General features: G+C 50.7%; 2 protein-coding genes across 2 annotated transcripts in view; one reads left to right on the forward strand and one right to left on the reverse strand.

Annotated features, from left to right (window-relative positions):
• Anks1a (ankyrin repeat and sterile alpha motif domain containing 1A) overlaps positions 1 to 2,419 on the forward strand; it is a 151,691-nt gene extending 149,272 nt beyond the window's left edge. The window contains 1 exon segment of the mRNA XM_035451787.1: positions 227 to 2,419. Coding sequence (XP_035307678.1) covers positions 227 to 230 — 4 coding nt within the window. The 3' untranslated portion in view covers positions 231 to 2,419.
• Positions 2,420 to 11,715: 9,296 nt separating this feature from the next.
• On the reverse strand, positions 11,716 to 19,287 carry Tcp11 (t-complex 11). The gene is made up of 9 exons (XM_027389028.2): positions 19,013 to 19,287; positions 17,075 to 17,147; positions 16,163 to 16,283; positions 14,756 to 14,976; positions 14,001 to 14,137; positions 13,432 to 13,643; positions 13,173 to 13,354; positions 12,540 to 12,703; positions 11,716 to 12,062 (listed from the first exon to the last, which is right to left on the reverse strand). The coding sequence occupies exons 1-9, from the start codon at positions 19,131 to 19,133 to the stop codon at positions 11,854 to 11,856; spliced, it is 1,440 nt and encodes a 479-aa protein (XP_027244829.1). The 5' UTR covers positions 19,134 to 19,287; the 3' UTR covers positions 11,716 to 11,853.
• Positions 19,288 to 24,328: the final 5,041 nt, after the last annotated feature.

Here is a 24,328-nt window from a genome sequence, read left to right on the forward strand (position 1 = left end):
CAGCACCTGAGCTGTCCACCAGGGCTGGCCTTGCCTGCCTTTCCTGAGCAGATGGGCCAGGAGCAGCTGCAGGTTACAGCTGTGGCAGACGCTGGCTCACTCGGGAAGCTGTGGTGGGTGCTTGGGGCCCGGGGCCTTGTGTTCTGCTGAGTCCTGTCCCTTTCCCCCCACCTTGCCCAGGCTCGTTGGTTTAACTCTTTCCTCCCCATTGTTTGCTTCTGCCAAGCTGAGCCACTGAGGAGCCACACTGTGCTGCGGAGACGTAGATGTGGGGAGCACAGGCTCCTGCCCCCCAGCACCGAGAGCCTCGCCTGCAGCTCTGAAGACCCAGGCCCAGCCCTGCCCGTAGGACCTTCTTTCAGCTGCTTGGCCTGGGCCCACCACCACCTGCAGAACAAACCCTGCCGTGGAGGCAGAGAAGACGCCAGGCATCTAGCAGAGGGGAACCATAACTCTGGGTGGCCTAAGCGAGGCCTGTCCGGGACATGTGTTTTTAATAGGGAAAGTAATCTTTTTATATATATAAATTTTTAACACTTAGCTCCATCTTCTGGGTAAAGCTGCCAATCAAGGACACAGAGTAACAGACTGGCAGAAACCTTGTCTGTACAGCCCTCTGCCTTCAGGATGCGGTCTCAGCCCGGGGGTGGCTTGGGGCAGAGTTGAGACTTCAGTCTTTTGTTCCCAGCTACTAGTCTAGAGCTGGACTTCGACGATGACACTTGAACCAGAACCAGAGTAGAAGTTTCTGGGGCTCCAAATGGGGATAAGCAAGTAGTTTGTGGTGTGGGGAACTCCTTGGTACTCTGTCTACGTTAGCACTGCCTAAGGCAGCTGTCCCATGTTGGTGACAGGCTGCAGCAGCAGTTTCAGAAGGGAGAAGTGGCTATGTTTGGGGCATTAGTGGGAATGCCAGCTAAGATTGCAGCTTGCCAGCTTGGGACTTGTCTGGTCTGGCCTCACTCCAGTTCTTGTTGACTGTGGTATCCTCTGTTGCTGGACACATGTGTTCCACATGTGGGAAAGGCCATGTCAGGTGACAGTCTTGAGGACAAGCTGGTGTTCCTTAAACTCTTCTGCTAGCTTACTTTGCTTTTTTAAAGTGACTTGGGTGGTGGTCATCTTCCTGGGCTTGAGGAACAGAGTGCTGGTGGGGACAGAGACCGAGCCAGGCCAGCCACTCCCCGGTGTTTCTGGAGTAGGGAGCAAAAAGGAGAAGCACTGAGCACTGAGTTGGGTACGTAGTCAGGCTTTGGGCTCTCCTGGCGGCACCCCCTCTGGTCCTGGGGACAGGCGGCCAGGTTTGAGCAGTCTGTGAACTGCAGTTCTGGGCACCTTCACCCTGGGGCTGGACAGTGGAAGCAGGCTGTCTGCTGTGCACTTGGCGCAGCGGGTGCTGGGGTCCAGCTCCTCTCTGGGAAGAAGCCAGTGCTAGGTGCTGGCGACAGAACTTCCTTCCCCTGCCTCACGTGATCAGCCCTGGAAAGCTCCCCTCAGGTCCCACCTTTCGAGAATCCAGGGACACCCTTGGTTCCTGATCAGTTGTGCTGAACGCCTTCCTGCTCCCAGAGGTGGGCACAAAACCTGGGGACAGTATAGACACTACGATGAATTCAAGCTGCATTCTGTCATAAAACCACAGGCAGGCACCTCTTCCCCGTGACGCTGCTATGTCTTATTTATTCAGGGTGTTTCTACCACAAAGTCTTTGGCTTGTCTTCTCTGGATCTCCTTTCAAGATTGGTTTCTGAATATTCCAGAAATTCCTCTTCTACTCCTCGGGGTGGGTCTCTCCCTTTCAGGCCAGGTGCCAAGTAGAAGGGTCTGCCTTTGGCACTTGTGTGAGTCATGCCCTGGGACAAAACAAGGCCATTCTGAGGAGAGGTAAAATGTGCCCTGTGTCCTCACCACAGTGGCCAGCCGCAGGCTACCATGTCTGCCTCTCGGCTACCCAGCTGCCCTGAGCAGGAGGTCTGCTCCGACAGGCTCTGCCCCTGAGGTAGCCTGTAGGGAGTTCTCCAGAAGCCTAGCATTGAGCGCTCAGAATGCGTGGCTGCAGTCATCAAGATGTGTCATAGTCAGCTTGTGAGGTGCCCAGGCCTGTACTTCAGGTCACGGGAGTTGTTGCTCATGGTGGACAGTGGGACTGGATTGTAAGAAAAATGTTATTTAATCTTTGTTTCCTATTTTGATACTTGAATGACTCCCCTTTTGTTTTACTGTACATAAAGTTGTTAGCCTGTCTGATTTTCTTTGAATTATAAACACCTTGTGGTACCAAACATAACCAACCTGTGCAACCGCATAGACTGACCTCACTACACAGTGTGCATACCCTGGGCTTCCAGCTCCGTTTGTTATTTCCGTAGCTGTACAGCTTAGGACAGACTGAGCTAATAAAGGAGAGAGGTGGAAACCAGCCAGCTGTGGAGTCTCTCAATTGGTGTAAAGTGTGGGTACAGCCTAGATGGCACTGCAGGTCAGGGACACATGTCCTCCGCTTGGCTTGGATGACAGTTTGGGAATACTCTGGTTTAGCATTCTTCAGCAGGTAAATGCCAAGGTAGCCCCTACCAGTCAACCCTGTTTGAAGCAAGATTCCGAAGGCTATGACTGGACAGAGCAGGGATGTGTGGCCACAGATGTCCACTGACCATGTCCATACAGAGCGTGGGGTCTAAATCTAAAAGAACTGCTCCCTCCCAGCTGCCTAGCGGAACACGCACAGCTCACCGCCCAAAGCCTCCAGCACAGCGGGGTCTTGTGAAAAGCCCTTTAGAGCATACCTTAAAACTCTAGATACATTTTCATGTGCTCAGCTGTATATAAAACCAGACATCTCTACATAGCAAAAGGCAACCATTCATAAAAGGAAACAACTGGAGTTGATGTTTGTGCTCCACGAGACAAAGGATGGCTTGGTAATGGTTGTCGCAAGTAACCGGGAACGTCTGCCTCCCTTTGCTAGCACAGCTGAAACCAGGGACAGATGAACAATGGAAAACACCAATGGCATGAAAAAAAGGCGAGCCAAAGCACCAGGAAGAGACAGCTCTAGTCTTTGCTCTGCTTCAGCCATATGCCTGCCACAGGGGAGAGCCTGGCTGTCTCCTAGAGGCAGTATGATGCCCCAGCAGAACGGGCTCCTCCTGGGGATGGTGGAATGCTTCCACCCAGCAATGAGGAGCCATACACCACCAAAGGAGGAATCTGACTTCTGCCCAACATGTTAGCCGAGCAGTGGCAAACAGCAGCAGCTCTGACAAGCTTTAAACAACATGAAGTGCAAATTCCAGAAGGAAAACCACTTGTCAGTTCTGTGTGGTTGCACACGTCAACAGTCCCAGCTTTCAGGAGGCTAAGGTGAGTTCAGAGCAGCTTGGGCTCACAATGCAGAGGGGGCCCGCCATAATATCTGGTAGACTGTTTCAAAAAGGAAAATTACTGCTAAATAAATGCCTTAGTCCCAATTTTGATGAGACACACACACCTGATGACAGCTGAAGAAACCTACAATGACATCCTTGCCAAGGTGTCAGTACAGCAGAATCGGATTTCTGAAGAAAACATCATCTTGGGGAAGAAGGTATCTGAGACGATTTCTCTGTGTAACTTTTGTGGAGCCTGTCCTGACTCTCTCTGGAGACCAGGCTGGCCTCAAACTCACAGAGATCCACCTGCCGCTGCCTCCTCGTGCTGGAATTAAAGGCACACACCACCACAAGAAAGGCAATTTGAATGACACAGGACTTGTCTTGAGCCCACACAGCTCTACACAGTGGCGCATGTCTTGTAATCCCCAAACTTGGGAGGCTGAGGTAGGTGTACCGTGAGATGCGGTTACTTGGGGTTATGTCATGAATTCCAGTAAATTTCTGGACTAGAGTAAGACCCTACACTTCAAAAAAAAAGCCCATGGATGGGAGGGGAGGGAGGAGTTGACAAACCAGAATCCTATGTAGTTGGCATTTTTGGGGCCACCGACCGACCTTAGCTTAGGATTGTCCCACCAGCCCTTTTAATTTACCGTTTCTCTTCATCTATGCTTTGCACACGACTTCTTTCATTCATTCCGTATGCCCTACTTTCCTGCTGCTTCCATGTCTGTCTGTCTGGCCCCTGTCATATCCCTGGTGTCTCCTTTTCTTTCTTCCCTGAGTCTAAATTTCTCCTCCTCTTTACTCTCCCTGCCCAGAAGTCCCACCTATCCCTTGTCCTCACTACTGGCTGCTCAGTTGTTTGTTAGATCCGTCAGGTGCCTTAGGTAAAACAGCAACACATCTTTACACAATGCCACACACCTTTGCAAAGTTAAACTAATATTCCGCAACAATCCCACTCACTGAATACAGTATTCTTCATGACTGAACAGAATCAGGGCATTTGGAGGAACTTTGTCACCAGATATTGACCCAAAAAAGCTGGTGGGAAAGTTAGCCAAACAGAAACCTTGGCACAGCAGCAAGGTCAGCCACAGAAACACAAACACGCTTTGAAGAGAGACGCGGGCGCTCCTGCCCTTACCTGTGTAGCAGTTGCCAGCGTGGTCTGCCACGGGTCACATGGGCACATGCGGACCCTGTTCTCTGTTCTGGGACTGAAGTCGGGTCATCAGGCTCAGTGCCCAGCACCTCTGCCAGCTACGCCATCTCACTATGTCAAGTGTCAGTGGCAAAGGGAATATGGAGAGGTAAAGTTTTTATTACTTGAAACTTGGGAGATGATAACTGAGGCAAGTTACAAACAAATTCAAAACTGCTTTTATAGGTAAAACAGTGATTTATGACGGGGTTGGAGTGCTGGGCACGGCAGTTGAGTGCCTGTAATCCAGCACTTGATCACAAATTCAAGGCTAGACTGGGCAACACCAAGACCCCATCTCAAGTCAGATAACTGAGAGGCAGGAAAAAACAAAAAAAACAAAATACAGTAACCACAAAACAACAGCTAACCTATGGTCTAACAGTCACTTTCCTGCCCAGGCATCTGTGTTACCACAAAATACCCGAGGAAAAACTTGGGTTTACAGGTTCTTAAGAAATTTTGTGTGTGTGTGTGTGTGTGTGTGTGTGTGTGTGTGTGTGTGCGTGTGTGCATGTGTGCGTGCGCGTGTGTGCGTGTGTGCCGTGTGTGTGTGTGTGTGTGTGTGTGTGTGTGTGTGCGTGCGCGCGCGCATGTGTGCGTGCGCGTGTGTGCGTGTGTGTGTGTGTGTGTGTGTGTGTGTGCACATACCTAGAGAGGCCAAAAGAAGACATTGGGTCTCCTGAAGCTGAAGTTACAGATGGTTGTAAGCCACCCAAAGATGGGTGCCGGGAACCAGACTCGGGTTCTCTTGAAGAGCAGCAAGCACTTTTAACTGCTGAGCCATCTCTCCCGCCCCTGAAAAATTTTTTTTTAAATTTATTTATGTGTGTGGGCGTGTTGCCTGCAGGTGTGTCTGTGTACCGTGTGCATGCCTCGTGCCTGCAGAAGACAGGAACTGGAGTTAAATGTTGTGAAGACCAGGCAGTGGTGGCGCACACCTTTAGTCCCAGCACTTAGGAGGCAAAGACAGACAGATTTCTGTGAGTTTGAGGCCAGCCTGGTCTACAAAATTACACAGGGAAACCCTGTCTTGAAGAAATAAAAATGTGAGCACTGTGCAGGTGCTAGTGATCAAACTCCAGTCCTGTGGAAGAAGAGCCAATGCTCTCAACGGCTGAGCCCTCTCTGCAGCCCCTTACTTATGCTAAACACCTAGACTTTTGCCATTCCCTAAGCAATGCAGTACAATTATTTACATAACATTCACCAAAAGGTTATTGTATGTAACAACTGTTTGATGCACACAGAAGGATCTGGGTAGGTTAGATGCACTTCTAATGCCATTTCATACATGGGCTCATGCAAACTTGTGAGTTTTGTTATTTGCAAGGGGTTCCTGGAGTCTCTTGCCAATATTATAGGGCAACTATATAACTAGAGATTTCCACATCCTTTTATCAGCCACAGATCAAAGTAGGCAGGGTGGAAACAGGGTATTGTAAACTTCTGCTCTACTATGAGGCTTTCTCTGACATAAGCCAACACTCCAACCAACAGGGGCGGAATATGCATTCTGTCCCAAGTGTCCCATGAACCCATACCAAAAGGGAATGAATTTTGCGGCCACAGAACAAGCCTTCACAGATGGAGAAGATTTAAAATTTCATAGAATGTGTTCAGCCACAATAGGATCAAAAGTAGAAGGTATCAACAGCAAAATGGCAGGATAGCCTATTAAGTGGGAAATGAACCAGGGCAAAGAGAATTCTCCAAAGAACTGAAAATCGGCCAGGGGGTGGGTAATAGCAACTGCTACAGAGTGGGTCATAGCACACTGGGACAGAGGAGTCTTCAAGTATAAACAAGCCGACAACAAGATGTCAGAGGACAATGAAACCAAAACTGAGAAAGTTTAAAGCCATGAGAAACAATAGAGCAGTCTTCTAGAAAGTCAGTAAAATAGTCAAAACCTGTAGCAAAACTGAGAAGAGGGGTTACCAAAGGTTCAGGCCGCTTCCTGCAAATACTCCTCAAATCGTCTCACAAAATGAGGGGGAGCAGGTGGAGAATCAAGGCCATCCACAGCCCCTCCAAGGCGTGCCCCTGATGACCTATGACCTCTCAGCAGTATCATGATGGGGCACCAAGCCATTAACCATGGGCTTTTGAGAACATCATTCAAACCCTGGTAACCAGTATCAGAAGGAACTGGCTGCAGCCCTGGAGCCCTTGGGGAGAGCTGCATACACTGTGCTCATGCAGTGCCCAATGATCCAAAGCCAGGCATACCACATCAATCAATCAAGCCAGGCAGTGGCCCACACCTTTCATCCCAGCACTCAGGAGGCAGAGGCAGGCGGATCTCCTGGTCTCCGTGAGTCCAGGCAAGCCTGGGCTGGTCGATAGAGTGAATTCCGGGACAGCCCAGGCTAAATAGAGAAATCCTGTCTCTCAAAAAAAGAAAAGAGCCGGGCTTTCGTGGCACACACCTTTAATCCCAGCACTCGGGAGGCAGAGACAGGCGGATCTCTGTGAGTTCGAGGTCTATAGAGCGAGTTCCAGACTCCAAAATAATACAGGCTCCAAAACAAGACAGAGAAACCCTGTCTCGTAAAACCAAAAAAGAAAAGAAAAAAGGAGATGCCCGCTGGCCAATCTGGTGGAGGTATTGTCTCAGCTGAGGCACCCCTTTCCCAGATGACTCTAATTGTGTCAAGCTGACGTAAAACTAGTCAGCACTCAAAGTCAATAGCAAAAAACTAAACCACCCCCACCTCCCCGAATTAGGAATAAGCAAAGGGTCCCCATGTGTCCCACCGATTCTCAACACTGAACTAGAAGTCCTGACCAGATCAACTAGGCAAGAAAACAAGACAGAGTCCAACTAGAAAAGAAAACATAAAACGTTCTATTCCAGATGTACAATATGAGCCTTTGTAGAAAAATATCCAAGAGGGGTTGGAGAGATGGTTCAGCGGTTAAGAGGGCTGGCTGCTCTTCCAGAGAGAGGTCCTGAGTACAATTCCCAGCAACCACGTTAGCTCACAACCATCTGTAATTCAGGCATGCATGCAAATAGAGCTCTCATATACATAAGCTTTAAAAAAAGAAAAATATCAAAGAATTCCTACACGTACATGAAGGTGTGCCTAATCCAGCAAAACCACAGGAAACAGGACTAATGAGTCTATCTCCACATTACCCACGGGACAGAAGTCACAAAATTCCACTTATAGGAGAAACACTTCGGGACAACCAGAGCCAAGAACACTCGACATCCATACTTCAAAAACTGTAAAACATAAAATGAAAAACAAACAAACAAAACACACCTGAATGTAGTGGGGCTGGGGGGGTGGGAGTGGGGGTGGGGGGTGGGGTGGGCGCGTGCTGAGTCATGCTTGCCTAGTCTGTGCAAAACCTAGGTTCAATCCCCAACATGACTGAAAAAAGCAGGGCACAACCTTGTGTTCATGGGTGGACAGGCACAATAGTGCCACGATAGACTGTCCCCCAATAGACTCACTGCAATCGTTATTAGTAATCAAAACCACCAGGGCTGCAGAGACGGCTCAATGGTTAAGAGCACTGGCTGCTCTTGTAGAGGACCTGGGTTCGATTCCCAGCACCCACATGGTGACTCACAGCCATCTAGGACTCCAGTTCTAGGGGATCTGACGGTACCTCTTCCCACCTCCTCCCATGCTGCACGCACGATGCACATACATACAGACATACACACAAACATGTATGCATGCATGTAAAATGCCCACACATATAAACTTAATTAAGTAAAATTTTAAAATATTCCCAACTACCTGGAATGGACAGGCTAACAGTAAAAACTATCAAAATCTAGGTGATAGCCACAACAATCAATCCTGAAAACAAGCTAAATTGAAGACTCATACCTCCCAATTTCAAAAGTTAATTATAGTCATAAAAATGTTAGTTTACTGGCTTAAGGATGAATATATAGACCAGTGGACTACAAAGGCCAAAAATAAACACGCACACTTTTTTTTTATTTTTGAGAAACTATCCTTGGCCTTAAGGGATTCTTCTGCCTTGGTCCTCCAAAGAGCTGGGGTACAGCCACAGCACAGTACTCACCCCAGTTAGTTCTCACTTGATTAGAATGCCAACAGCAGCTCCAACAGTGGTACTGAGAACGCTGTATCCACATGAGAGAATAACCCTCCTTCACACTGCCCCACCTCACACCAATACAAACTTTAGATCCTTAGTGAGTTAAACACCAAGCCAGGCACTGGTGGCGCACACCTTTAAATCCCAGCACTCGGGAGGCATAGGCAGGCAGATTTCTATGACTTTGAAGCCAGATTGATCTATAGAGCCAGTTTCAGGACAGCCAGGTCTACACAGAGAAACCCTGTCTTGAAAAAAACAAAACAAAAACAAACATCGCCCCCCCCAAAAAAATAAAACCAAAACATGGACTTGGTATGAGACAGCAGCTCCCCTCCTGGCTGTCAGTTTGAGGACACCGAAATCAAGTGAAGTATAATGAGAGCACTTGTTCACAGAAACTACAAAAGACCACCATGCATGCCCATCAGCTGGTGGCACATGTCCTAGCACTCTGGAGCCTCTGAGGCATGGCCACAAGTTCAAAGCCAGCCAGGACACTACTGACATCCACTTAAAAAGAACGAAAACGTGCCATGAAAGAAACCAATTGAATAACTACATGCCATGATTCTATATATAAATGCCATTTACATAAAATATTTCTATAGGGTCTGGAGCAATGGCTCAGTGGTTAAGAGCAGTTTCTGCTCACTATGGGATAATCAATCCTCTTGTATACTGTAAAGACTTGTCACTTGAATTGGTTTAATAGAATGCTGACTGGCCAGTGGCCAGGCAGGACGTATAGGCAGGGTGGAAAAGAGCAGAGCAGAGTCATGAGACCCCAGCCAGATGCAGGGGGACCAGGAGGTGACTGTATCATGCTAATAACGACACTGCCACATGGCGGAGTGTAAATAAGCAATATGGGTTCATTTAAAGAGTTAGCTAGTAACAAGCCTGAGCTATTGGCCTAGCATTTATAATCCATATTCAGCCTCTGAGTCGGTTTTTTGGGGACCAGGTGGACGGAACAGAAAACTTCCACCTACAACTGCTCTTACAGAGGACCCAAGTTCAGTTCCCAGCACCTACATGGCAGCTCACAATCACTGGTAACCCACTTCTAGAGAGCCATTGCCTTCTTCTGGCCTCTGTGGGAACTGCATGTGCTTGGGGCACTTTCATCATGCAGGCAGTGCCTGTGTTCTCACACACAGGTACACACACACCACACACACACACACACACACACACACACACACACACACACACAGAGAGAGAGAGAGAGAGAGAGAGAGAGCGCAGAGTGATAGTTACCCACGTTAAAGGAAAGCCAGTAGAGATGACTGGTCACTGATATTTCCTGCTGTGGTGATGAAAGTCATGATACTTGTATAACATCAGGAATGAAATTATAAAAACTAATGGAAAACTTGATATTTATCACAACTAAAAATATGAACACAAAAAAATTAAAAATGCCCTCAACCCAGGCATAATGGCATAGCACACACCTTTAATCCCAGCACTGAGGAGGCAGAGGAAGGTACATCTCTGAGTCTGAGGCTAGTCTGGTCTACAGAGTGAGTTCCAGGACAGCCAGAGCTTCATAATGAGATCCTGTCTTGAAATAACAACAAAATGCCCTCAAACCCATGGGCAAGACTGAATGGTAAATGTAAATATAAAATAGGTTTCCTAGCCAGGCATTGGCGCACACCTTTAATCCCAGCACTCGGGAGACTGAGGCAGGCGGATCTCTGAATTCGAGGCCAGCCTGGTGGTCTACAGAGCAAGTTCCAGGTCAGGGTCCACAGCTACACAGAGAAACCCTATCTTGAAAAACCAAAAATAAAAAATAAAAATAAAGAGCGGGGGCAGGGGGAGTTCCATCTCCACATGGAAGAACAAGAAAAAACATTTTAAAACTTACTTGTGTTGGTTACTACAGACTCTTAACTGTAAAATAGAGCAGAGCTCTCATGGCCCAGTGTCGGAACCCTCGCCTGGGCAGTGTTCACAGACCCCCGGCACTCTGGAAGACCAAAGATGGACTTTTGGAAATGGAACGGAGTAACTACAACCGGAGCTCTGAGCAGCTGAGCCTGTTTATCCCCTGGGCCACCCCAAGTTGAGGCTATACAGTTACAAGACTGAGGACTTCCAGAGATCTGTGTCGGGTCACTCTGTTGGCCACACTGTCGTCAACAAAAGGCTCCCAGTTAGAAGCATGTCCCAAGCAAACCACCTTGTGTGGCCTCTGAACTGTGTCACCCTCAGCTTCTCCAGCTTCTGAGGAGGGGATGTTATTTTTCTTTATGTTGCCTTGAGGACACACATAAGTCAGTCCCCACACTGATCCAAATGGGACACTTTCCTCATGGGAGCCAGGTGGGATGGGTCTGCCGTAGTCGGGACTGTGAGCCCAGGTCTTTCCATCCCATCTGTGTCCCACTTGGTGTTGGTCTACGACAAGGGGCACTCACACCGCAGCCACCCACAATGACAGAGCAAGGAGAGTCTGCTCCCATCTGAAAGCACACGGCGCCTCTGTCATGAGGAGTGGGTGTTCTAAACTCAGTGATGAGGCCACAGGGGAGGGGACCAGGGCAGACCCAACTGCCCCAGCCTGAACCAGATAACCTGAGCGAGTCAGAGCCGAGAACACCAGGGCCTGCTGGCTACGTGGCCAATGCTTTCCATTTTCCTGCAGCTCTGCCCTGCAGGATGCTGTGGAAGAGGCTCCTGGTGCCCCCTGATTTCCTGCTGGTGCACCCGAAACCCCCAGGGGAATCTAGTCCTGAGTCAATTTGCTTTCACAGTGTCCTCTCCTGGCTGGCTGCTGAGCAACATGAAATCTCCAGGAAAGGGCTTCTCCTCAGAGCCTCAGTAAAGTGCTTTACCCTGAGCTAACCCTAAGTTGAGCACCCAGGCATCCTGGCTGTCATTGGTGACACCGCAGGGGCACACGGCCTGAGAGGAACACTGCCGAGTCACCGGGCAACCTCGCAGGAAGAATGGCGGCCTGCTTGCCGTTCGTTGACAAGTTTTATTAGGGAGCGGGTTTGGGCCAGTTGGTGTTTGCATTGCTTGGTCCCTACAGCCCATGTATGCTGGCTATGGAGGTACAAGGTATGGAGGGGACTCACTGCCCCGCTGGTTACCGGTGATGTCACTTCAGGAAGATAGGTCTTTCTCCTGGGCTCCTGCTGTCAGAGATTCTCCACTCTCCCATCAGACCTGGCCTGGGGAGAGGAGGGGTTTTAAAATCTCCGTGTAGTAGGGACCAAAGACCTGCTGATTGTGTTGTGTGAGGCTGACAAACTTCTGGCCCAGCTCTGCCAGCTCTGCTTCGATGAGAGTGAGGCCTCCAGGAAGGTCCATCAGGGATCGCTGCACTCCAAGAACCAGGCAGCATTTGAGGAACAAATGGATCCGCTGATCTGTGGGCAGGAAGAGAAGGACCCCACTGAGGAGCTGGGGGGTCCCGCTGCCACTCAGCCACCTACAGTCTGTATTCACATGGAGGGAGCCGGAGTTGCTTGGGGAACAGCTGTCTAGTTGGCACAGGTTACTGAGCCTCTAAGTACTCAAGACCGCTTAGTATCAGGGTGTGCCTCACACCTGTAATTCCAGAATGGGGGGTGCGCATCATGTTAGGTCTAGAGGATTTGATGGTGGGGAAGAAACCGGCACTACAGACAATCACTCTAACCCAAGCCAGCTGGTTTCCGCTAGAGGGTGGTGGTGATGTCACACACACAGATTCCTCAGAAGCCTTGAGTGACTTAACCGGGTTGGGTGGACACGATTCATGCTGTGTGCAGTGAAGGACTGAAGTCTCAACCTGGAAATGCCCACATCCATGGCTGGAGCCCCTCCCTCTATCATCAGCACCACCCACGCATGGGTGCGCTCACCAATGACGCTGCGGACACAGTTCTCTTTCTTGGCAATGTTCTGGAGCTGTCCTATCAGAGACGCGGTGTTGTCACTGCTCAGAGGGCTAAGGCCCATGCTTTTAAGACTCTGGTGGATCTCCTGGGTCACCTGGTCACTCACAGTGCACATGGTCTCCTCGGGCCTAGACCACAACAGAGGTGAGCTGGCACCTAGCAGGTCCCATGGGGCCAGGGGCTGATCCCAGGCTTCTCCCTCAGTAGCTCTGTGTCTGCTTTCTCACTGAACCTAGTCAGCTTACCAGCTGACTAGGCTGGCTGATCCTGAACCCACCCCCACACTGGTGGAGTTACTGACACATGCCCCTATGTCTTGCTTCCCGTTTGTCTTTTTTGGAGACAGGGTTTCTCTATGTAGCCCTGGCTGTCCTGGAACTCGCTATGTAGACCAGGCTGGCCTCAAACTCAGAGGTCTGCCTGCCTCTGCCTCCCGAGTGCTGGGGTTAACTGGGGTTAAAGATGTGCACCACCACTGTCAGCTTATGCCTGGCTACGCCAGGTCCTCAGGCTGGCTCAGCACCTTACCTTACCCAACTGAGCTATTTCCCTAGCTCCTCCAACCTAACCCTTAAAAAAAAGATGCCTGCAGCTCACCTGGAGTTGAAATCCTCCACCAGGGACTTTGTTATTCGCTTCAGTTTATCCACAAACTGGGGCGAACCGAACAGTACGCTGCCAGAGAAGCTACTGGCCACCAGCAGGACGGATGCAAGGACGGTTAGCTGGCTTCGCTGCAACTCCAGCTCCTGCAGCCGGGCTCTGTCCATCAGCAGGGTCTGAGGAGGAAGAAGAGGCATCAGAGAGGTTTGACCAAAGCACAAAAGCTAAAACAAGAAAATGCCCCCATTCCCACCTCAGGAAACTCTTCGTCCTCTGCATCCCAGAGGAGAAGGTTCAGGAATCCCTGGGACAGCACCATCGAAGGGCTGAGTGGCTCCGGGGAATCCATGTCACTGGGAGATGGACCAGGTATACTCGACTCCAGTGTGTCATGGCACATTGCAGGCGGGCTGGAGAGGTCTGTGGCAGCCTGCATCAGCCATTTGGTGGTGTGATCGAGGAGGCCTACAACAGGAGGAAGGGCGTGCAAGCATCTTCACTTCGGCTTCAGGCCACAGTTCTCTGTAGCTAGTGCCCTTCATTGGCTCGTGTGGAGCACCATGCTGCAAGCCCTCGGGAGCTGAGGCAGGAGCATCACCATGAGTTTGGGGCTAGCCTGAGCTACACAATGAGTTTCAGAGTAGCCAAAGCTAAAGAGTGTGAGACCTTATCCCAAAAAACTAAAATCACTAAATTAAAATGCACACAGTATATGCTCCTGGTTAATCTGCCTTCTCCCTCTCAGTGTGTGGAGGCAGAATGCCCCGTGGCAAATGTCAGGTGGGAGCCCGTGGCCCGCCTCTGTACTCATGTCATACATACTAGGCTGCTTGTTGAGACGCTCCTGGAACTGGGCCCGCTCAAACTGGATGGAATGCTCCTGCATCTGGGGCTGCAGGCTCTGAATGGTATAGTTCACCATGTCCATTTTCATCAGTCCCAGCACTTGGAAGATGCCCCTAACACAGGAGAGAATAACTGTGCTACAAAAGGGACCCAACGGGAGGGAAGCCTGAGGGTGACCGAGCACTGGACTCTCCAGTCTCCTCCACTCATGGAGGGACAGGCAGCCAAGACCAAGGCCCACAGTGAGTGGTGAGTGAGGGCCAAGTCCCTCTCCCCGTGCCCTGTCTGCTGAGAGCTGGGAGTGGCAGTGCACAGCAAAGGGCCCAAGAGAGAAGCGCTATGAGTTCAAGCCCTCTGAGGGCTACATGGCAAGACCCTATGGCAGAAACATACGGGCACACAGAAGGCCAAAGAACGCGAGGGGTGCTGTGTTTCTGAAGTTTAACTTGATCAACACACTTCCTAAATGCCTCACATCAGAAGGAGACACACTGCTGTCCCTACTGTGTGTGAACTGAGACCAGAGAAAAGTTGGGCGGGGACGTTTTCACGCCTTGGAATTCTACAGCAGTGTCTTAAGACAAAGGTCCACTCTGGAAATGTGAAAACCAACATGTCACGGAGCAGCAGGGTGTCAGGTCATCTTCAGCAGGCAGGCAGTCCCGGTGTCTGCCAGCCCTGCCCAGCTCAGGGCCGGGGGAGGTCAGGTGACCAGTAACTGAGTGTCACACCTCAGTAGCCGCACGGGGTCCGTGATGTTCTCCAGTCTCTGCACGGCTTCGTCTCGGACTGGTGCACACAGCAAGACCATCATGTTGAGAATGTACTTAGAGAGATAGGTGACATTCAGGTCCCCACGGTCAGCTTGCTGATGGAGGAAGTCCATGTCTAGAGCCTCTTCGATCTCACTTCTTAGGCGGTTCTGACGTGGTAACAGCAGCGACAACAGGATCTGCCAGGCAGACATGTTCTACTGAATACTGTCTTAGCTTGTGTTAAATCAGTTACAGAGTCAGATAAAGAGATCAAAGAGCTCCCTGAACACAGGCAGCGCTGGGCTGAGAGCACTGAGGTTCAGTTTCCAGCACCCAGAAGGTGCTCACAGCCATCTTTAATTCTAGACCAGGGGCTCTGGTTAATCTGCCTTCTCCCTCTCAGTGTGTGGTGGCAAATGGCCTCATCTGGCCTCCCTGGGCACTGCATGCACAGGGTGCACAGATAACACTCACAGGCAAAACAACAACACATAAAAATACTCCTATTAATTAACTGATTGGTTTGTTGTGTTTTTTTTTTTTTCAAGACAGGGTTTCTCTGTATAGCCCTGGCTGTCCTGAAACTCGCTTTGTAGATCAGGTTGGCCTTGAACTCAGAGATCTGCCTGCCTCTGCCTCCCAAGAGCTGGAAATAAAAAGAAATCTTAATTTAAAAAGAATCAGAAAATATACTCTTAATTTAATAAGGTTTTTTTTTTTAACTATTCCAGAGGGAGAAGACAGAGATCAGAAGAGCTATAATGGGGTCTCTGACCCCCAAACATGACCTCCTGGTAAGAGGTTCTTATTTATCCCCGTCTCCAGCACACACACAACACATGGAGTGAGGACGGAACCCTGACTATTTAACTGAATCAAATACTCCATTGTCTCAGAACCCAGCTGTCAGCTCCATGTGGTACCAGACAAGACTGCTTCATGAGCCCCTTTTCAGTTGGTGAGCTTTTAAACCTCAGAGCTTCCTTGTTTCCAATATGCCCTTCAGTGCCTGTCCTGAACACAGACGGATGGACAGGCGTGCACGCGCACATGCACGTGCACACACACACACACACACTCACACAGCGTCTCCGAACACCCACCACAAATAAAAAGCACATTATTAACTTTTTTTTTTTTTTGACTTTCAAGGCAGAGAACACCACACAGCTTGATGCTGTAGCTCACTCAGAACTTTTCTATCTGATGTTCTAGGTTCTCCAGACTTCTTTACTGTTAGCCATGACTTCCCCTTTCCAGCCCCCGGCTGTAGTCCCTGTTTGAATTACTCAGTGGTTAATCTTGTCTAGTCACCTTGGCGATTCCGATTTGCAGCCCCTGCCTACTGGTGCTCTCAGTCTAGGCCTTGGGACTCTCACTCACCTCCCTGACCTCTTTCAGAAGTTCAAGAGCACAGCTGAAGTCAGGGGGCACAGACGACAGCTGCTCTTTCAGGTGGTCCCAAAAGTCACTGGGCATTGTCTCCTTGCCCTTGCCTTCCAGGCTACAAGAGGGTCAAACACACAGGTGAGAAACTGTTCCAGGCTCAGCACCTAAGCCCCAAAGAAAACACCAGGAGCAATGGAAGGAGCACAGCAGGGATGACTCACTGAAGGCTAGGAATGACTTCAAGGCACCCTCAAAAGCAGAAACAAGCCTGAGTGTAGCAGTGAGTCTTCCCTATTCCGTGTGAGTGAGTGTGAGTGTGAGTGTGAGTGTGAGTGTGTGTGTGTGTGTGTGTGTGTGTGTGTGTGTGTGTGTGCCATCACACAACACTGAGTTTATTAATAGTTGCGGTGATTTGAAAGAAAATGGCCCCCAGAGGGAGTGGCATTAGGAGGTGTGGCTTTGTTGGAGTAGATGTGGTCTTTTGGAGGAAGTGTGTCACTGTAGGGGCGGGCTCTGAGGTCTCCTTTGCTCAAGCTTTACTTTTATTCAGCATGATACTCAGACCACTTCCGGTTTCCTGCAGATCAAAGATGTGGGACTCTCGGCTCCCCTGATGTGTCTGCCTGCACACCACCACATTTGACCGTGATGGCGATGGATAAGCCTTTGAAACTGTGAGCCACCCCAATCAAATGTCTTTCCTTTATAAGAGTTGCCATGGTCATGGTGTCTCTTCACAGCAATGAACACCCTGACTTAGATGTTTTTACTTATTGACTGGGAAGCGCCACATGGGGGTCCCAGGAATTAAACTTGGGTTGTCAGGGTTAGCAGCAACTGTCTCCTGCCCATGGTGTCACAGAACCCTTCCAGGAAGTCAATTAGAGAAAATATAAAAGCCAACACCTGCTCGAAGATAAAGTCTTCTCTTCCGAGTGGCCATCAGCCTTGGAAACATCATGAACTCTCTCCACCAGCCCTGTAATTGAAAGAACTTCTAGTGGAGCTGAGTGGTGGCGGTGCACGCTTTTAACCCCCACACCTACAGGCACAGGCAGGCAGATCTGTGAGTTCAAGGCCAGCCTGGTCTACAGAGTGAGGTCCAGGACAGCCAGGGCTACACAGAGAAACCCTGTCTCTAAAATTAAAACAAACTAAAACCCGAACAAAGCTACAAAGAAACAACTTGTGGTTTGCAAAAACAAACGGTTTTCTTCTTGTGCCTCTGGTAGCCCAGCAGAGCCAGTCCTCCCTACAGGTGTGGGACCCCAACATGGTTTGGTTTTCTAAGACAGTAGTTCCCCCATTTGGGGTTCACAGACTAGTAAAATTTCTAAGAAGATTTTAAGATTAAAGATCACTTGCCAATTCTCTGTGTTGTCAAGAGACAACATGGACAAGAAAAAAATTCTACCCTATGACTTCCCAGACCTAGGCCTATATCAAATGAAGGAGAACAGAAAACAGAGCCTCGGGGTGCTGGCCGCACTTTTGTAAAGATAATTCTTTTAAAATGGTTACTATTGCACAGCACCGTGTGTGTGTGTGTGTGTGTGTGTGTGTGTGTGTGTGCGTGTGTGCGTGCATGTGTGTGGGGGGGGCAGAGGTCAGCGGTGAGGTGGGGTCCTGCCTCCCACCTTCCCGGGGTGCCTGGAATCCAGCTCAGACTTGTATTGAGAGCTCAACCGCTGAGCTGTCTCACAGGCCTGGAAAGGTAGAATTTTTTTTTTCTATACTGAAAGATTAAAAATGCAAGAACTAAATAACTGTAGAGGAGATTACATGGGACAATGTCTCCTCTCTTAGAAACATGGCAGAACTTTTTAAAGTCACAACCGTAGCCTTCAGATAGTAAAGGCAGCACCGAGTATCAACAACTCGGAGAGTCACTAGACTGTATTTTGCAACAACTCTGAACTATCTCAAAATAAGAAAGGTGACTGCGGACTCTTCACAGAAAATCCAGAGTCCTAGTCTAGGTTCTAAGAAGGTAAGAAGCTGGCGAGGGGAGTGGCCGTTTAGTCCACTGGCTTCCTTCCCTAAGAGCTGGGGTCCATTCCTTGTTCACAAACATCTCTAACGCCCTCTTCTGGCCCCGAACCAGCATGAGCAGGCAAAACACCCGCACGCATAAATAAAAATAAGTATCTTTTTACAAAAACAAGGTGAGCTGATGCGGCCGGCCGCTCTGAATTACTCCGGCCACGGTGGCTGGCTCAAGCTAATCAACTGTGTAAACACAGCCGCGATTAACTCAGCACTCAACCAGAGTTAAAAGGACCTTCAAAGAGCCGCCAGTGGCGACCTGCGGGGAACATTAAACCCTCCAAGTGCAACAGAGCAGCCAGGAGTTCAACACCAAAGCGCCCCAGAACAAGCGTGACGTTCAGCAAGGAGAGGGGCTCAACGGGGGGGGGGGAGGGAGGGAGAGAGGGAGGAGGGGGAGAGAGAGAGAGAGAGAGAGAGAGAGAGAGAGAGAGAGAGAGAGAGAGAGAGAATAGAATTATTAAAACTCCAGAAGGCACAAAGCAGAAAACTGCAGAACAGAGTAACGCTAATGTAGGGCCTCTCAGGAGGAACCTGCTTAGCCACTCGGGAGTTGTTAACCACCTCCAGACAGTATTTCCAAACCTCCACCAAACCCCAGTGTTTGCGTGAACAAACCCCGTGCACGTGGCTCCTGTTTCAAGTCATTGTGTTGATCAGCAGCGACCCCACGTGGCCCACGGCAACCTGGCAGCGGGCGAGCGAGCCGGCGAGCGGGCGAGCGGATGCCCCGAGCTCGGGGCGAAGGGACGCGAGGGCGGCCTGCAGCCCGCGCCGGGTGGGGACAGTTTAACCTACGTGATCGGTGGCCCTGGGCGCTGCTCGCGTCCTGCCGGGTGTGTCCCGCGTGGGGCTCACGGGAGGCGCCCTCCGCCGCGCTGGGCCCCTTCCGGGCCGCCCTCTCCTTCACGTCTGGCATCCTGGCGGTGCTGGTATCTGCGGGGCGACAAACGTCCGAGGCCGCTCGGGGTCAGGGGGACCTGCGCCGGCACCGGGAGCAAACCCAGGCCGCCGAGCCCGCCCATCCGCACCGCAGCGCCCCCCGACTCTTCACCCCTCGACCCTCTCCACCGTCCCTCGTCTCCATCCTCACCCCGTCTGACCTAACCCTTCCCCTCCTGTTTCCCCTCCCCTTCCCCTCTTCCCCCGCTCGCCCTCCCTTCCTTCCCCTCTTCCCCCGCTCGCCCTCCTCCCCTGCTCGCCCTCCTCTCCTTCCCCTCTTCCCCTGCTCGCCCTCCCCTCCTTCCCCTGCTCGCCCTCCTCTCCTTCCCCTCTTCCCCTGCTCGCCCTCCCCTTCCCCTCCTCTTCCCCTTCCCCTCCTCTCCTCCCCTCTTCCCTGCTCTCTCCTTCCCTCTCCCTTCCCCTGCTCGCCCCTCTCCTTCCCTCCCTGCTCCCCTCTCACCCCCTTGCTCCCCATCGCCCGGCCGGCTCCCTTCACCTCCTCCTCCGCCGGCCCGCCACTGGCCTCCCGCGGGGGCGGGTAGGTGACGCGGGCTAAACCACCTGAGAGGGCGGGGCGAGGGGCGGGCGGGGCGGGGCCAGCGAGCCCGGGTCGGCAGTGGCGCGCGCCCCGTCACCCCCACCCCCCGGCCCCGGCGGCAGTGGTCCCGCTCGGGACGAGAAGATCAACCGCCTAGGTGTCCTGGCAACGCGGCACGCGCTGTGCGCGCCCCCAGCGCGGGCGGAGCGGCCACCTGCCACGGGCCGGCCACTCCCGCCCAGCTCCGAGGAGGGGCGCTGGCCTTGAACCTCGCACCCGCCCGCCCCGCCTGGGCGCTGGGGTCCCGCGCCTCGTGGGCCTCGGGCACCGCGCTCCTTTTAGTTTAGTTTTGCTTTTTCAGATGGGGTTTCTCTGTACAGCCTTAGCTGTTGTGAAGCTCGCTCCGGAGACCAGGCTGGCCTCGAACTCGCAGAGATCCGCCTGCCTCTGCCTCCTGAGTGCTGGAGGTGTGCAATGCCACCACCGCCCCCCCTCACCCCGCACCCCTCCCCCATCATCTCCCGCAGCCGGCAGCTCAGATAATTAAGGGCTGTGGCTTGTTTGGGAGCCCTGGGTTCGCTTTTCAGCACGGTTTAAACCAGGCGCGGGGGCAGATGCCTGCAATCCCAACATCGAGGGTGAGAAGCCTGATGATGAGCTAGCTCGGGATAGATGAGACCCTGCGAGTCTCACGGAGAGAAGAGACCTTGAGGGGGGAGAGAGAGGCCGCGGGCGGGCAGTGAGTGCGCTGGCCCTGGCAGCTCAGTCCCCCTGTCCACCATCAGCCCGGAGAACCTCTGCCTGCGGCTCTTGCCTTGTAAAGGAGGATGTGAGTTTCATGGACAACTCATAGTGTTGAGGCAGAAAGCTGTGAAGAGAGAGGAAGGTTTTATTCTAAAAGCTCATGACTCTGGGACTCCGGAAGAAGGCATCACCAGCTAGCCAAGCTGTCCCTAACATACACTAAATGACATTTCCCTCCAGCTGTCCACTGGACGGCAGCTGCATTGTGATGTCACACTTTTCACTGGGGCCCTGCTGTTGGCTTCTCTTTTAAAGGAACCTGCGGGGCCTGGAAAGATGCTACCCAAAGGGCAGTTCTCAAATCTGATGCCCTCTTATGCCTCTAAGGGCTCTTATATGCACACGGCACACACACAAATAACACACAGAGTAACTCCAGGTCCAGGTTATCCGGTACCCTCTTCTGGCCTCTGTGATCATTAGGTATAATCTTGATATACACACATACATACATACATACACACACACATGTGCACACATACATATACACATACACACATATATGCACACACACACATACACATACACATGCACACATATGCACACATACACATACACACACACACACACGCACATGTGCACACATACACACATACATATACACATACACACACATGTGCACACATACATATACACATACACATGCACACATATGCACACATACACATACACACATACATACACACATACACACACATACGCACACACACATATATATACACATGCACACATACGCACACATACACATACACACACACACACACACACACACACACACGCACATGTGCACACATACACACATACATATACACATGCACACATACGCACACATACACACATACATATACACATACACACACATACGCACACGTGTGCACACATACACATACATATACACATACACACACATACGCACACATGTGCACACATACACACATACATATACACATACACACATACACATACACACACACACACACACACACACACATATGCAGACAAAACACCAAAATCTTTTTAAATTAAAAAAATTATTTTTGCTTTGTTTTTCAGACAGAGTTTCTCTGTGTAGCCCTAGCTGTCCTGGCACTTGCTCTGGAGACCAGGCTGGCCTTGAACTCACATAGATCCACCTGCCTCTGCCTCCCCACTGCTGGGATTAAGGGCGTGCACCACCACACCAGGTCAAAAAAGTAATCCTTAAAAGAAAAATCCAGGGAGGGGGCTGGAGAGATGGCTCAGAGGTTAAGAGCACTGATTATTCTTCCAGAGGCCCTGAGTTCAATTCCCAGCAACCACATGGTGGCTCACAGCCACCTTGGATGAGATCTGGTGCCCTCTGCTGGCCTGCAGGCAGAAGACTGTTTACATAATGAATAAATAAAATCTTTAAAAAAGAAAAGAAAAGAAAAAAGAATCTTAAAAAAGAAAGAAAAATCCAGAATTCTGTTTGAGTATTTTAATGTCTGGGGAAAAAAAGATTAAAGAATAGCACACCCCGCCCCATAAAAACAGCATTGCTATAAAGATTTCCCTAGATGCCCAGGAATTCATTTGAACTCATGAAATAGCTCTCCTTAATATCTAAGTTCTTGGGTCATCAAAATGAACTAATGGGCCAAGGAGCCAGTGACCGGGGTTCAGTCCTAGGACTCCTACCAGGGAAGGACTGGCCCAAGCCGTAGCACAGACACATTCATACACAAATACACACAAATGAAATAAATGTCATTAAAATGTTAAGATCTAACTTCTCTTGGAGGGTTGTGGGAGAAAGCAGAGTGGGCACTGGGTGGGGGCTGTTGCAGGGAGGGGCTGAAACTACAAGAAGAGACGGAGAGGGGTAGAGGGTAGCAAAGAGTACTAAGTGTTTGTTCCAGGGTCAGGCATGGTGCAGACTCCATGATCTGTATCATTAATGGTTATCAGAACCAACCAGGCAAGAGTCAGAGTTGAGGGGCTTGAACTGTGAGATGAGATAGGCACTCTTTCCCTCCGGGCTTCGTTAATAGCTGACTTGTCGATTAATGGTTTACTGGATGCTCCTGCATTCCAAATGCATATGACCGGCACATGCAAACAGGCAAAAGTGGGCATGGTGTTGGACTAACCCCAGGTAAGGGGTAAGATAAGAGTGATTTCAAGGGGCAACCAAAGGCAAGAGTGGGCAAGGCCTTGAGACAGGGTTTCTCTGTATAATATCCTTCAATGTCCTGGAACTCGCTCTGGAGACCAGGCTGGCCTTGAACTCACATAGATCCACCTGCCTCTACCTCCCGAGTGCTGGGATTAAATGTGTGCACTGCCACCACCGCCCATCATTAAGTCTTGATCATAGGCTTCTAATGAATTCACACTGCCTAACTCTGGCTGAGAAACTGTCTACCCATGAGGAGACCTAACACACAGTGGCTTGGTGAGCTCTGCAGCAGGGTTACAAGAGAAGAGCAACTCAGAGAAATGACCGGGTGTTCCAGGTGCTCGGGTCAGGTCAACTTTAGCCTTTATCTGGGATTCCAAGCTTATAAGATTTCCTGCAAGGCCTGTGGAGCTGTCTGCCTAGCTCGTCCTCCATCTCAGGGGGGTCTGTAAACTCTCATGGTGACTGGGCTCTCCCTACACTCAGCAGGGGCTGTCCATTCTTGCTCCCTGTTAAAGTATATAAACCTCAGAGACAGGGGAGGCGTCTGCCAAGCAGCCTACTGTGGGAAATACGTGTTGCTTGCCCTGGCACTGAAGTGTGCCCACAGCTGTCCTGCCCAAAGCTCACCTGAATGAGGCGGGGCTCAGGTGGAACTCACTGGATTGCCCATGCTGGCCTCAAACCTATGACCTCCTGCCTCAGCCTGTGAGTAGTTAGGATGGCAGCCATGCGTGCGCCGATTCTCCTGACTTGAGGGTTCACTTTGTATACACAACACCATTTTACTTTTATCTTCTAGCCGTAAGATCTCTGGTTGGTTTTGTTTGCTGAGACCGAGTCTCCCTCTGTAGCCCTGGCTGGCCTCATACTCCATATGTAGCCCAGGCTTCCTCTTACCTCTGCCTCCCAAATGTTAGGTTACAGGTGTGCGACCCCCACCTGCCTCCACGTGCACTCCAACCCTCGAGTCCAGCTCAAAGCCCCGTCAGTGATTTGAGAATTCCTGTCCAGGAAGGAAGCTCACCTGTACTAGTTTGAAAGCCTCTGTGTCTCTGTGTCCCCACACCCCAGCCTGAGAAACAGACTGTAGAAGTCAGTCCCACCCAGCCTGAGGCTTCATACCCACAATCCCAGGCCCAGCCTGGGTTACACAAGAACCGGTTGCAGAAAGAGAAAAGGAGGAGGGAGGGAGAGACGGGCTGGGGGCAGGGGGAGAAAGAGAGAAAGTAACAAAGATGTCAGGCTGCTCAGGTACACTTCTGTCTCAACCACACACACATACACACACACCACACACACAGAGGCTGTAGTCAGCTCAGGAGCATGAGCTCGTAGTCTCATTGGTTAGACACGATCTTGTGTACACTGCCTCTCACAAGCAGACCGTGCTGAAGGTTAGTTGTACGCACAAAGGTATTCTGGAAAAACAAAGCAGGATGGTCAAGAAACAGTCCTACGTGGCTACAAGGGACACACAAGTTCAAATTTTAAAAGAAATCCTTGCTTCAGATAGGGAAGCTAAAATCAAACAAAGGCAAAAACCATCTAATTTTACCCAAGCCGTCCTGGGCTCCGGAGGGTAAGTGACTGGGTTAGGGTCACCACCAGTTTATGGAAAATCTGAGAGAACAGCCCAGAGCCCAGTCTGTTTACTGTGTGATGTATAGAGCTTTGCAAGAGTAAATGC

Source organism: Cricetulus griseus (genome assembly GCF_003668045.3).
Source record: "Cricetulus griseus strain 17A/GY chromosome 1 unlocalized genomic scaffold, alternate assembly CriGri-PICRH-1.0 chr1_0, whole genome shotgun sequence".
NCBI classification, from domain to species: Eukaryota; Metazoa; Chordata; class Mammalia; order Rodentia; family Cricetidae; genus Cricetulus; species Cricetulus griseus.